Source organism: Malus sylvestris, chromosome 15 (assembly GCF_916048215.2).
Source record: "Malus sylvestris chromosome 15, drMalSylv7.2, whole genome shotgun sequence".
Lineage (NCBI taxonomy): Eukaryota > Viridiplantae > Streptophyta > Magnoliopsida > Rosales > Rosaceae > Malus > Malus sylvestris.
In genome coordinates, this window is record NC_062274.1 from 17473881 (window position 1) to 17488962 (window position 15082).

The following is a 15082-nucleotide window of genomic DNA, read 5'->3' on the forward strand; positions in this document are numbered from 1 at the left end:
CAATAAATCATTGTTGTTCACACCCACTGACACACCAAATCATAACTCGTAAGGACCAAGCAAACTTACCAAGGCAATAACCAATGAGTTCTTTGATGTAGTGACAATTATCTCGGTTTGGTTATATTTTGTCTTACTTTAAACTTTCATGATATACTAACACACATTTATTATGACTTTGGTGCGAACTTGTGATTAGCTCGTACATATTAGTACACATAGAAATGGGATCTTCCCCCACCCAAACTCAACCTTTGGCAAACTCGCCATCTCATGGTTCAAACTCAAACGGTTGTCAAAAAGGAGGTAGATTTTCTGCCCTCCCACTTTCTGTGCCATCTCGTGCCGTTCTATTTGTGTGGTCACAGTTAAGCCACGTTAACATTTTATATATATTTTTTTTAAAAATAATAAGACAAAACATAAGAGCACGGGAAGTAAGAGAGCAGATAATCTGCCTCCTGTAAAAAAATGAGGCGGAATGAGAATTTGTCAATTTAAAATAAAACATCTTAATCAATTAACATAACTTACGATTGCAACTTTACGGTGAGTGAAATATCCAACGGTAGAAAAAGAGCTTGGTAAAAATAGATTGCCAAAATTGAGAGAGAATTTATCAAACCAAATTAATTCAATTACACAAGTCAGGCTCCCGTACGGTTGCGGAATAGTTTTTGAACTCCACGTGCCATCGGTGGGGGTGACCACGTCTCTGGAGGGAGAGAGGTGGCCGATAATTTTTTTATTATGACCGAAATACGGGTGGTACATCACTTTTTTTTATATAAGTATTGATAAATTTTATTTTTTAGTTATTAATTTTTTAACACACATTTCACCATTTATATGATGATACGTAATGCATTATCCCTTGTTTTGATCATATTGAAAAATCTTTTCTTCATTCATTCATTCATTCATTCATTCATCCAAGTGGGACCCGCCGGTGAGGCGACACATCATGAATTTCCTGCTCTTTCGCAAAGTACCACGGCAAAAAGAGGGGTCTCTGATTCTCTGATAACATGTCGAGTGGGCCAGGCCCACCATTTCTCGGGCTGCAAAGCGCAAGGCACTACCTCTTTCAATCTCCCTTCTCCTCCGTGAAGGTGCTAACGTGCGCAGGGGGTAGTGGCGGTGGATTAGATAGAGTGTAAAAGCTGTAACATTAGCGTCTTCTTCCCTTTTTATGGTTGCCCACGCACGTGCAACATACCACACGTGTGCACGCTCACAGTTACCTTGTTTGGCAAAATGCCCTCACAGAATCACAGGCTAAAGCTCTTGGCTCGAAAATAATACCTATAGTTTATTTAACGTTTATTTACCAAGAAAAAAAATGTTTTATTTTATTTTATGTCTGAAATTTGCAAGAGTTTCTTGTGTGTGTCTTGAGAGTAACATAACATAGAAGACTGTACTTGAGTATTCTTTCTTAAGAGGAAATGGGTTGATCGTCCACGAGTGAGAGTGCCATTTTTACCTAATGATGCCAAAGCAGAGAAGAAAAATAAAAAAAGTTAAACTAGCTCTTTCTTTTATTTAATTATGAGATTCAAACTCATGATCTTCTTTGACAAACGAACTTACATTAGCATTTTATGGGCCTTCCTAATCTGTTTGGCATGTGAGCTTGTTAAATGGTAGACCATCGTCCTTAGATAAGCATTTTGTAATTGTGTGTCGTGATTGTATTTAGAAAGCGCATATTTTTGATAAGAACGCCGCTTATGTTTCTACATGTTCTTGATAAGAATGCCGATTATGTTTGTACATGTTCGTGATAAGAATACTGCTTATGTTTCTACATGCTCTTGATAAGACTAGTGCTTATAAGAAAGCTGTTTATGTTTAAACATGTTGTTGATAAGAATGCCGCTTATGTTCTTGACCTTCACGTATAAGTTGATGACATTTCTTGGTCTTCTTGTATTGTCTGGGATACTTATCCTTCAATGACGTAACGTCTCTTTCATAAACTAAACTAAAAGAAAGAAAAAAAAAAGGTTAGAAGGATGGAAAGCAACCCCTAAACTGTAGGTCAGAACTGACCATGAAACACAATCCAAAACACCGTTTTAGGGGCAATTAAGTGCAAACTTACAACAACAACAACAAAGCCTTTTCCAACAAACTTAACATAATTATATTTTGTTCAACTTTGCAAACCTTGAAAGGTGACAAGCATCTCTGGCAATAATTCAAAAGGTCATAAAAAGATATGAAAGAATCTTTGAACTGCAGTCCAATTGGACACCAAACAAGATGCTTAACCCAAGTTAACGTAAGAACAACGAACCTGAACGCCCTCTTTCCAAGAGATTTACGCTTTCAAATATTCTCCCTTAAGACTTTGAGCTACCAAACTCAAATAATTAAACAAAAAGTTTAGCCAAATCAAGAAACGCGGTATACCTCTTAAAAATTAAACCAAAAGGCTCTTACCTTGAGCAGAAAGCTGTTGATTCCAAGCGAAAACTCTCCCGTTTCATTGGCCAGCAATCGTCATCTCGAACAAGCAACTGCATCTCTGCCAAGCAAGCACATTCGAATTCAGATATTCTTCCAACTTATGCGTATGGTATATGCAGAGTCAAAACTTGCCAAACATTTGAATGTAGAAACCACTAGACCCTAAAGCCTCCCTAAGGCAAGAAGCTTTCCTACTCTTCTTAGTCTATCTCTAAGCTTTGTGTATAAAAAGAAGTTAGCAACGAGATCAAACTCAAAGTTGTCATCGAGCGAAGCAGATTAGTTGAATACAGATAGCAAAGAAAGAGATGGGGGCACAAGACAATATGATCATGCCTATAATTAGCAAGATGTACTGTTCGTCTTCTCAGACTGTGCTTGTCATAAGGAGGAGGCCACACGTGATAAACGGAGGTGGTTTTGTGGTTACGGATTGTAGTCAGAAGGTTTCTTTCAAGGTTGATGGATGTGGAATTCTGGGGAAAAAGGATGAGATGATTCTGAGGGACAGTGATGGAGATGCCTTGCTTCTTATTCGTCGAAAGGTATACATATATATGTTCAATTCAAAAAATTCAAAATAGAATTTCAATCAAGCATGCATCTATAAGACAAAACATGTTTCAGTTTGCATTATGGCATGTACATGAAGAGGTGTTAGGGATGCTTAATCAGTTTCCGCTCACTCATATTGATTCGTATATGTACCAGGGTGCAATGGTGGAGGCCCTAAGCATTTATCGGAAATGGAAGGGGTATAGTTTAGACTACGAAGGATCACAGGATCAGATGGTTTTCTGTTTAAAACAGCCAAACTCGTGTTTGGCAACGACTCAAGCAATCAGAATCTCAACGAAAGCCACGAAAAACAAAGACTGGGACTTTGAGATCAAGGGCTATTTTCCTGATAAGGATTGTAGTATTGTTGACTCTAAGGGCAACACAATGGCACAGGTAATTAATTCCAATTCAAGACGAACCTATAAGACTTTCTTTCTTTGTAAATTGCTTCTGAAATGATTAAGGTGGGGATTTGTCGTTGGTTAAATTGAAACACAGATCGGGGTGAAGAAGGAATTGATGGCGAGCAAGGATCTCTACCATGTTGTGGTGACACCAGGCATGGATCAAGCTTTCATCATTGGAGTCATTACGATTCTTGACTACATCTACGGTGAATCCACCAGGTGCTAAATGACTTCAGATTCTAAAGAGAAGCTTTCCTTGATTTCACGTCGAAACATGATATCTGCGACTCTGCAGCAGAGTTCAATTTTCTGAATTTTGGAAGCTGCTAATCCTTCAATTTTCATTTTTCATGGATTGTTTGATGGATAACGTTTTAGTTGTCCCAACCTGTACTAAGTTACTAACTGGGAACTCATTTGTTAAAGCTTTTAGAAGGTATTTTTTGCAACTCTCTGGTTTGTAATTGGAGATACATTTTTACTTTTCCCAAAAGGATGCACCACCAATGTACTAAACCGTAGATACAGAATCCGTTTCAATATAAATACACAATGAAAAGTGAAAATCAATTCCACAATGTAAAGGAATTCTTACCCGACTTCGCCATTTCATAGAATCTCATGGAGGAGCCCTGCCGCTGCAGAAGCGTGAGCATGTCATTCCCGTTGAGTTGCCAAAATGCGGAATTTTAAACAAGGGAGACATTTCTGAAATGAAATATGTGTTCAACTACAACTAATGGGATGGGAAATTTGATTGCAAGAGATTGATAAATGATAATAGTGCAAAATTTAACATCTTTGATGGTAACCTACCGAGTACAGGTCAAGATTTCTGTCCACGGACCTTCGGACCATCTTCACAGGCATCGGAATGCGTCAGGAAATCTAAACATTAGCTCAGTTGCCTGATTCAGTTAACCAATTCATAGTAAGCAGGAGAAATGTTACGACATTATGCCAAGCAAGCATTCTTGAACAACACACATGGAAAACCAATTAATGAAATAAGCATCGCAACGTTCCATCACCAAATAGAGGTGTAAAACGACACAGAGAAATAACAATCTCAGAAAACCATAAGGTTATACAAGTTGGCAAACCGAATTCGTGGAAACTAAATCTCTTTTTCATATTAACATGAAATTTGTAGTACATTATCTGGGATTATAATCTAGTATCAGTTAACAATGCTGACAGACGCAACTAACAGTATCAACATTGCCATTCCAACTCAACACTGTACAAGACACAACGTTTTTAGTTACCAATCCACGGCATCTTCGTCATAGATCTACCACAGCACTCCCGTTGAGGTGCCTAGCCTGAGGGAGAGAAATACCAAATAGATTGTTATGAGGCCAAGTCCTAAGGTCTTGTTAAGGCGCATGCCATTCCTGGGTAGCACAACAAGTGACCATAGAAGCCCTGATATTAGAAATCCCATTGTATAAAACAAGCTGTTATCTTTGGGAATTTTGTACGGTACCGGCCTCTGAGACCAGGATGCAAGCAGCATTGAGATCCCCAAACCAGCAAGTGTGTTAAACATAGGTCCGGCATAACATCCTGACATTGCAATCTGTATACCATCTCCACCATTCATTGCCAATGCAACGTTTGACATTAAATCACCCATTGAGTTTCCCCATGCTAATACAGTCAATCCAAGGATTGATGGACTAATTCCAAAAATTACGCCAAATGCCACCAGCAAGGCGACGAGCTCGTTTGCAACAATGTAGAACCAGATGATGCTCATAAAAAACCCTCCTAAAACCCACGGAAATAAAAATTTGCGAGGGGGCTGGTCTGGTCTGGTGTGTCGATATGCAAGAACGCCAAAGACACCACTGCAGAGAAAGCCTATAAAGTAGGCAATTTCCTTGCTCAGAGATCCGACATCTTCTTGGGTGTTCCATAAGAATAACAGAAGAATGGGAGCTAACACAGCACTGGCAACAGCATAACCTTTGGACCACCTATCCTCCTCGACTATAGGGATCGTCAACCGTCTTGGCAGTGTCAACGGAATCTCCAGCAGTGATAAAAATCTAAAAGAGGAAGAGTTTTCCTTCACTGTTTCATCCTCGTTCCAACCCCACAATGACCTTGGACTGTCTGAACCAGCCTTCACATCGTGATTCGAATAAATTGCCACATTTGAAGCCCACATCCACTGTGGCAACTTACTTTGGAGCTGAGGTACCTCACTGTCTGATTCAGACTCAAGGAGCGAAGCATATACAGATTCCTCTTCATCGCTTCCCTGAGAAAATATACTTCCCCTAACCGGTAGCAATGGTGTTACAGCATCTAACCTCAATTTTCGAACATGTTTCCTCAGAAGCTCGTTTGCAGCGACCACAAATGCATAAACCACGTAAATCAAGACAAACGCTATAGCACCCCAGACAGTAACCTCACCAACCATCAACATTAAGGCAAGAGACATAACAGTAAAGAGGAAAAAACATATATCTCTGATAAAGCATTTCTTATCAATCTGAAACCCCTTATCCGCCACACATAGAGATATAGTTCCAACAACAATACAAGTAACAAAGACAGCTCCCCCCAACACACTATTAAGGCCCACTCCCCCGGCATCCTTACCCACAAAAGCAGCAATGCTGGCAAACACATCAGGAGCGCCATTCCCGAGTGGAAGCAGAGACACACCGGCCACAGTAGCCGGTAGCTTCAAGAGACTCGAAAGCTTCTCCAGAGAACAACAGAAGTAATCTGCCGCAGTATTACCCAAAAGATAGAACAATGCAGCTAGCCAAATTGCCAACACTACATACCCCAAAATGCTAACTTTCTCACAGCTGCAGTAAAAGAAATGAATGTAATTCAAATACCCACCGGAAGTACACTCTGGATGGGCAATCAAGAACTCACATTTGCTCCGATACCCTTCGTGTTTGAACAACCCGGTGCATAATTGGGGATTAGGTTCTGATATCAAATTGACATCCGACCCATTAACACTGACACTATAATTCGACGGAGAAACATCAACTTCGGCAATCCTCCGGCGAATAATTACGACCTGACGACCAGGATCGCCAAATCCATTTACTTTGGAGCTCCATCGAGGAGGAAGAACCGAAGGGGAACTACCCAGAGAAGGGTTTCTAAGAAAGCTATCCTGGCTGTAGAACAAGAAGACCAATACCAAAGTACAAATTCCATTGAAAAGCCCACGAAATTTGGAATTTTCCCCCCCAAAAAACCACTTGGGTTTGATCATGATTTCTATTCCCAACCCTCCTACTATCAAGCCCTAAATTTCGGAATTCCAAACCCGGACAGGGGTCGATAGAGAACGCCCGAGCAGGGGAAACGAAAAAACTCTAGAGTTTTGATCCAATCTAATGGGAAATCGGCAAAAAGATCTCGAATTCAATAAAGGGTCGAGAAATTCATGTGGTAGAAAGACAATTTTGATATTATCCAAGCGAAATTAGAAGGGGTTTCAGAGGGTACCTTTGGCTAGAGAGAGAGAGAGGGGTCTAGCACACTTTCTGCAGGGGGGGGGGGAGAGAGAGAGAGAGGAAAGAGATACAGAAAGAGTGCTAAGGAAGAAGAAGAAGAAGAAACGAAGCTTCGTCGTGGTTTCGTTCTCCTGAAGCTTGCCAATTGAGGAAGGAGAGAGCAGAGCAGACGACTGCGTCTTTACTCGCGCGTACCAACAGTCGCAATTTTTCATCTGAAGTTTTGGTCCCAATTCAATAAAGTTTGGTGGGAAGACTGTCCTACTCGCGTATGGAGGTTTTAAGACTTTTCAATGGGCTGGGCCGGGCCGGGCCAGATTAGAAACAACAGTGGATGGGGCGGCTCAATTGGGGTCGTCTATTGTTTTTTTAACGGGATGTGATATCCACACACCTCATTTTACTTCTCACACACCCTTGATCATTTCTGTCCTTTGAACTTCTTCAATTCATCTAATCCGACGATCGAAAATTAAAAAGGTATGTGAGAAATAAAACGGGGTGAGTGGATATCACACCCCTTTTTAACAATCGATATTACATACATTAATGGAAATAATTTAACTTCATAATGAGCGAGCAATAATTTGATTCAAATTTGTGTCAAACCTAAAACTTCTCATTTACAAATGAAGAAAAATACCGCTATAATGTGGATCATTTAAGTTAAACATTTTTGAATAAGAATCATCAGACGATTTAACTTATCGGGATCTAACTCTAGTACCCTATGCACCAAAACCCACCAGGAGACACAAATCAAATTGCCAAAGGGTTTGGTTCTTGTCCATAATTTGTTAAAGTTGAAATTAGATGTCCTTTCTTTTCTTTTCTTGGTTTATCTATTGCCTTCTCATACATAAAATTCTGATTCCGCTACTGCTTTTGATGCATGACATTACTTGAAAAAAATGAGCCATGATTAATGAATTATTATTGAATTGATGTAACAATGAACCACTACAGGTTGGCTCAGTAGTGGGAGACGAATTCCAGGCATGTATTTCACACTACACGTTCTACGTTCAATTTTTTATGTTGGCTGTTCACACAATGGTGGCTAGAAGAATGCTAAAATACCTCTGTAAATTTTTTCCACACCCAAAAGGATGGATTGCGGTGACAAAACCATAATCCGGTCCTTTTAAAAAAAAATCACGTTTGACTTGATGATACCAAAATACAAGAAGTTGCATGCCATTGTGAACTCATGTGTATGCTTGCATGTGATATTCATTACAATCCATGCAACATGATGACTTAGTGATTAGAGACGAATTCCAAGCTTATATTTTACACGGCACGTTTTGAGTTTGATTTTTAGCGCATAATCGCACGATGATGATCAGAAGAGACTGAAATCTCCTCTGTAAATCTTCCCACATTCGAAAAGATGAATTATCGTGACAAAGACACCAGAGAGTTCTTAAAAAAAAAAAAAAATCCATGTAACGTTGGATTCGATGATACCAAAATACAAGAAGTCGTGTGCCATTGCAAACTCATGCGTATGCTCGCATGTGATAATCACTACACTTTAGTGCTTGACACGTGTACATGTAAGATAACGATGATTTTATGTAAGTGTCAAAGTGTGGCGTGTCGTAACGTTCCAGTACTCCCACTCTCTGATTCAATTATACTTCTTAACATTTCTGCTAAATTATTACCGCAAAATCCAAAACATATCCATTTCTCATAATCCAAATCAAATCATCGGTAATTCATCATGATCAACAAAAAGCTTTTATTTTTTTTTGGATTTTTTCGTTTTCAAATTTTGGTGTTTTTTTTGTTTTTTATTTTATTTTATGAAATGAATCATAAGACACAGAGATGTTGAATATGCAGAGATGGGTTTTGCCAAGAAAGAGCACGAGTTTCTGAGCGCTATCGGTCTGGCTCCCGAGAATCCTGGAGGATTCATCAATGGCAAGTGGAAGGCGAGCGGCCCGGTTATCTCCACTGTCAGCCCTTCCAACAATCAGGTTTCTAAATTGTAAACTTTTTAGTTTTTCTTTATTAATCTCCATTCTTTCATCGATGGTTGCTTTTTATTTGTTTCTTTTGCGTAAAGATGTAATTTTGATTGGAAGAACACGAAGATTTGAGTTCGATCACAAAAACCCAGAATTTGAATCCTTCTGATGATGTTGTTTTTGCATTTGGATATTAGGAAATTGCGAAAGTCACGGAAGTGTCGATGGAAGAGTATGAGGAGGGCCTGCGGAGCTGCAATGATGCTGCAAAGACATGGAAGAGTGTTAGTTCTTGTTATTTCCCTTTCACTTGATAATTGGTGTTTAAACTTGTCTTTGTTTTGACAAATTTAATGTTGTGTTCGGTGCAGCTTCCGGCGCCGAAGAGAGGTGAGATTGTTAGGCAGATAGGAGACGCATTGCGAGAGAAATTGCAGCATCTGGGGAAGCTTGTGTCCCTCGAGATGGGAAAAATACTTGCTGAAGGAATTGGCGAAGTTCAGGTCTGAAAAATATGATATCTTTAACAAAAAATTGTTATGTTTTCCATCTGTTGAGTAGCAAATGAGCTTTGGAATTGTTCGCTATTGTTGTCTGTTAGTGTTAAGATGGAATTATCATTTACCCTTCCTTTATCATAATCGTTGTCAAAACTTTGTTAGTGATTCCGGAGCACTAATTTTTGCAGGAGGTTATCGATATGTGTGATTTTGCTGTTGGACTGAGTCGACAACTGAATGGATCTATCATACCTTCAGAACGTGAGCTCAAAGTTTATATTTCTTGCCAATTTCTATTTTATCATCCTCTGGTTGCTAAGCCAGTGGTTTTTATTTTTCGTATAACTCAAAATAATTGGCCCTCTTTCTGTTTTTTGTTTGCAGGTCCGGATCATATGATGTTTGAGGTGCATTGCTAGTTCTTACCTTGAACCTTAATCAATTTGTATATTGTTACAACTTCTACCATGCTCTTTTACACAATTGAGTTTGATTATGCTATAACTAACAGTGATGTGCATTCTTACGCACTGCAGGTCTGGAATCCATTGGGGATAGTTGGTGTCATCACCGCTTTCAATTTCCCATGTGCTGTTCTTGGTGCGTTCTTGTTCTCCTTTGTCTTCATAAGTCTGCAACATAAGTTAAACAGTTATCTTTATCATGTAAAACTATTTTGGCATGGTGCTGGATTTTTAGTCCGTTAAGCGCATCCACTAACTTGAGGATTTAGTATCAGCATTGACCTTGCTTTTCTTTTTGTCACCATAATTCACTAAATACATTAGGAATTTTACACTGCAAGATTTCCAACTGTCCTTTTTCTTTTTATGGTGCTTTAGGATGGAATGCCTGCATTGCATTAGTCTGCGGTAATTGCGTTGTCTGGTAAGTTTACATGTCATCCTGATTTCAGAATTGGAGTTTTAATCAAATCAATCATGCCAGAGCATAAGATAAATAATGAAGTGTATTCAATATATCCCAACTGTTTCATTGTTATACTACGAGATATCTTACGTAACTATGTGACATTATCTTCTAAAACGTTGAGTTTTGTTGTATTATTTCATTAGAAAGATGCAACTTTATAATGTAATTTCTACTTTTGACGTTTATGTTTCGTAGGAAGGGTGCACCAACAACTCCGTTGGTGACTATTGCCGTCACAAAGCTAATCGCTGAGGTTCTTGAGAAAAATAACTTACCTGCTGCTATATTCACTGCTTTCTGTGGAGGAGCTGAAATTGGTGAAGCAATAGCAAAAGACACACGGATACCCCTGGTTTCGTTCACTGGAAGTTCAAAGGTACACTGGTCACATACATGTGCCTTTTAACATTCTTACTCCCATCACCCTGGTGGCTATTGCTTAAGTTCCACATTCCCAAATATAGGTAGGTGCCAAAGTGCAACAAATTGTCACTGAGAGGTTCGGTAAATGCTTACTTGAATTAAGTGGAAACAATGCCTTAATTGTCATGGATGATGCCGATGTTGGGCTGGCAGTGCGTTCTATCTTTTTTGCAGCCGTTGGCACTGCTGGTCAGCGCTGCACAACGTGCCGTAGATTGGTAACTATTTATATAAGAAATTCCATTTGTGTGATTTGATGTGGTTATAACAGTTGAGATTTTTTTTCTTGAAAATAATATATACAAATTTTTTTTTTGTGCATGTACGGTTTCATGGACTGCAGTATCTCCATGAAAGTATATATCAAAATGTGTTGGATAAACTAGTTGGACTTTACAATCAAGTCAAAATTGGGGATCCTTTAGAGGAGGGAACTCTAGTCGGACCAGTACATACTAAGGCGTCGAGGGAGAATTTTGAGAAAGGGATTTCAACCATAAAATCTCAGGCATGTTCTATGCTCTTGGAGAAGCGTGGACACCCACCCACACACACACACAGTCCCCAGAGGAAAATGGATTCTTAAGTTTTACATGACTTAATTTATTTTTCAGGGTGGAAAGATCCTTACAGGCGGATCGGTTATAGAGTCGAATGGCAATTTTGTGCAAGCAACAATTGTTGAGATTGCTTCAAATGCTTCTGTGGTGAAAGAAGAATTGTTTGGCCCCGTTCTCTATGTTATGAAGTTTAAGGTGGTCTAACTTATGAAAAGTTTCTCTTGCATTATTGTTTTTTACGCGCTTCTTCCCTGATAAATGTTGCGGCTTTTGTTTGAAAATGTGCAGACTCTTGAAGAAGCAATTGAACTGAACAATTCAGTACCACAAGGATTGAGTAGCTCAATTTTCACAAGCAAGCCGAATACTATTTTCAAATGGATTGGGTAAGTGTCTATAATGGCTAATGACACTTGAAAGTGACACTAATTAAGAGATTATACAATGAATAAAATTTTAAATTACGATGCAGGCCACATGGTAGTGATTGTGGTATAGTGAATGTAAATATACCTACAAATGGAGCTGAGATTGGCGGTGCCTTTGGTGGAGAAAAGGCAACTGGCGGTGGTCGTGAAGCAGGGAGCGACTCCTGGAAACAATACATGAGACGTTCAACATGGTAATCTTTCGTTAAGCCTACGCATTTCCTAGACTATCTACACTGATCATTGGACTGTTTCATGGTTATTTCATCGATGACGTGAACAATTCTTATCCTATGACAGTACAATCAACTACGGGACTGAACTACCACTTGCTCAAGGTATAAATTTCGGCTAGTGAACCAGGCATCACAGCAAAGCTCGGTCTAATCTCTCGGTCATGACATGTCAAGGAAGGTACATTCTGCAGAATGTGCTGTGTCATGGTTACGAGTACCGGGCCAGCTTGAATGCGCTAAAAAGAAACCCGAAACAGATGTTTATGATGATTGGTTTCTGGGGTGCCAGATTTCTAATCTTGATAAATAAATGGTCTTTTCATTTTTCTTTTCTCTGAGAAATAAAAGCAGTCTTTATTAAAATGGTTATGCTTGTGCTTTGCGGCGCTTGTGCTTTTTGCTTTTGTTAAAAGTCCATCTGTGAACTGATCAAGTATTCATCATAAGTGTTCAATGATTGTGGTAGCATAAAGCCTGACTTTTTGCTGCCAAGATTGACAGGGCAAGTGTGGCCATTTCTGGCGATCCTTGGCCGCTGTCGTATACAACCGATATAAATAAGAAAAGTTATAACGAGAAGAATATCTTTCCCCTCAACGGTTGTATGCAATTGTACGTCTATTTGTTTTTTTCATTTAACAATCATTTCTTGTAAGACATATTCTGAAATCACAACAAGAAGACATTAGGATCACGAATAAATCAAATCAATATAAAATAGAGATCGACTAATTATATTAAACTTATGTGTAGAATACAGAAGACATTGTTATGAAGATGAAGCTTGCGAACAAAGTGAACAAAGTAGTAGTCTTCTACTTCCAGTACCTCTCAATGAACTCTACTATTGAAATAGGTTTGTAGTTTTCGTGAGTTTCAATTGGTATTGTTCGCAAAGTAGTAGTCTTCTACTTCCAGTATCTCTCAATGAACTCTACTATCAAAATAGGTTTGTAGTTTTCGTGAGTTTCAATTGGTATGGAAGCAGGGACTGCTCGTTGGTTTTATAGCTAGGGTTTTCAATCAATTCCTTCCTATTATCAGAAAGGATATCAACCCAAATCATGTCAAATCAATTAGAGTCTCATCATGACTCTTATTCCTTGTATTTACTTAATAAAAGCCCTTAATTGATTGCATGTAATTAGGACTCTAATATGTTTATTTCCTTAAGGCACTGAGAGTCCTAGAGATTTCATTAACTTGTATGGCAAGTCAACTATTCTCTCAATAATTCTCGGCATAATTCATTGTCATTCACAAAATGGTTTTACATTTCTATCATTGGATACTACAAATCTCTCTCTCTCTCTCTCTCTCTCTCTCTCTCTCTCTCTCATCACACGATCCGGTACACTTCAAATTTTCTTCTTGCGGACCACCTAAGAAGTTAACACTGCTGAGTTGTGTAGATTGATTTTTTTGTCCAAATGATAGAGACGGGGATGAAAATGTCTTTCTATCACAAGGGAAGTTTTGGTAGCAGTACAAGCACCGCGTGTTATATCCTACGGTGGGGGAAGTTCTAATGTCCGGCCGGCCTGTCTAGATAAGATTCTTCCATTTTTCTCTCCGTATGCGGCATAAGACTCGTAAAACCCGGCGTATTAAATTCCACACTCCTCAAAATTAATACGCCGCACATAGAGGGGAGGGCAAATAGAAGAATCCCTGCCTACGTAGACAATGGACTGGAATCAAAGACTATGCTAGTGAGTATTCTATGTACTCACTTTCTAATTTACCCTAATAAAAAAATATCACGTGTTTTTTATTTTTTATATTCAAGAAAAATTCCTTAATTATTTTTTAATACGTTAGGTAAACTACTTTAAGAATTGCATAACGGAAAACAACTTCTATGATTGATTCCAAGTCGTTTCTAAGTCAAATAGCTGACTAGTTAAACAATAAAGAATCATAAAATTCATAACTACCATCAAAGCAACAAAGTGTAAAAAATATCACTAAATTGACGTGGAAGGTTTAAACAAAAGAAAAATCATTTTAACGTACCTTTTTAATCTTGTTTGAGAGATAAATAAGGTGTTTATTACTAACATTATCAGTTGTACGATATTAAACTACTTACCCAATAAAATTATGATGTCAGCTGTTGAAGGAGAATTCGAGATGAGACTGATTGAGAGTGATACAAACCTTAGCCTTGCCAACTGCATTCTTTTAACTTTTAGCACAAAAAATATCAGAAAAAGAAACCTTGAATGAGATTTGGATCCTCATCCCCTCCTAGGGATCAACACACGTGAATTGTTGATAAAAAATCGTGCGGTCACAATTAAATATCTTTTATATTTTTAAAAGTGAAGTAACTTCGTTTTACGTGAAAAAAAATAAAAAATACAAAAATTATAACCCACATAATTTTTTATCAACGATCCACGTTCATTGATCAATAGGATTCTCAGGAGGGGATCCGGCGAGGATCCAAATCCCCTTGAATGGACCTGACTCAAGTTACTGGATTCGGTGCCATTCCAGCTGTCCCCCACTTTATTTCTTTGTTTTGTCTCATTAGATCAAATATGTCCAGTTTTCAGACATAGGAGGGACAAATGTTTTGCTACAAATAAACCAGACTTCCTCACGCAAGGGCAGTGAACAGACTGGCGAGGAAGGGAGAGAGACTTACACGAAACAGAACCGTGAAGATGTTAAGATGTCCGTGTCTCGGACCAATTCGTACAATGTTTTGCGGAATAACTGAAACACTGACGACACGTGAATAGGCTGTTTCAACGTTTCAGTTTCATGCAAGTTTCAGAAAAATGAACTTGGTGGTTTTTGAACAAATGCTTTCCTTATTTTTCCATGGGAAATTTCTCAGAAATTTCCATCTGTGCTTTAGATATTTCTTACCTATTTTCATTTAATTCCCTCCAAATAAGCCAATATTACACTTAACTAAAACAGATAAGAACCAGCTAATTAGCAATTAAACCACCGCTAATTAGTACTTAAAATCTATAAGAAGGGAATGTTTAATGAGGTGCATGCATTGAAGACCAGCCAGCAATGAAAACTGAATTGCTTCGCTGTCGCCGCACACAGTTAAACTT

The 15082-nt window shown here is 38.6% G+C and overlaps 3 protein-coding genes across 13 annotated transcripts; 2 read left to right on the forward strand and 1 right to left on the reverse strand.

The window, feature by feature from the left end:
• Positions 1–1671: 1671 nt before the first annotated feature.
• Positions 1672–7185, reverse strand: LOC126604148 (cation/calcium exchanger 4-like). 11 transcript variants are annotated; one of them, XM_050271284.1, is made up of 6 exons: positions 4712–7185; positions 4260–4351; positions 4039–4151; positions 2449–2533; positions 2303–2361; positions 1672–1982 (listed from the first exon to the last, which is right to left on the reverse strand). In XM_050271284.1, exon 1 carries the CDS (start codon positions 6697–6699, stop codon positions 4738–4740), a length of 1962 nt encoding a protein of 653 aa, XP_050127241.1. In that variant the 5' UTR covers positions 6700–7185; the 3' UTR covers positions 1672–1982; positions 2303–2361; positions 2449–2533; positions 4039–4151; positions 4260–4351; positions 4712–4737. The 11 variants fall into 11 exon arrangements, with proteins under 11 accessions (XP_050127241.1, XP_050127239.1, XP_050127242.1 ...); XM_050271282.1 differs by having other exon boundaries at positions 1672–1987; XM_050271285.1 differs by having other exon boundaries at positions 1672–1987; positions 2303–2369.
• On the forward strand, positions 2532–3936 carry LOC126604150 (protein LURP-one-related 6-like). The gene is made up of 3 exons (XM_050271287.1): positions 2532–3020; positions 3187–3429; positions 3535–3936. The coding sequence occupies exons 1-3, from the start codon at positions 2784–2786 to the stop codon at positions 3667–3669; spliced, it is 615 nt and encodes a 204-aa protein (XP_050127244.1). The 5' UTR covers positions 2532–2783; the 3' UTR covers positions 3670–3936.
• A 1327-nt stretch (positions 7186–8512) lies between the features above and the next one.
• LOC126604407 (aldehyde dehydrogenase family 7 member A1) lies at positions 8513–12365 on the forward strand. The gene is made up of 15 exons (XM_050271656.1): positions 8513–8662; positions 8795–8931; positions 9120–9206; positions 9294–9425; positions 9611–9683; positions 9807–9829; positions 9959–10022; positions 10265–10310; positions 10551–10731; positions 10820–10996; positions 11122–11286; positions 11393–11533; positions 11627–11724; positions 11811–11960; positions 12067–12365. The coding sequence occupies exons 2-15, from the start codon at positions 8797–8799 to the stop codon at positions 12119–12121; spliced, it is 1527 nt and encodes a 508-aa protein (XP_050127613.1). The 5' UTR covers positions 8513–8662; positions 8795–8796; the 3' UTR covers positions 12122–12365.
• The last annotated feature ends 2717 nt before the right edge of the window (positions 12366–15082 follow it).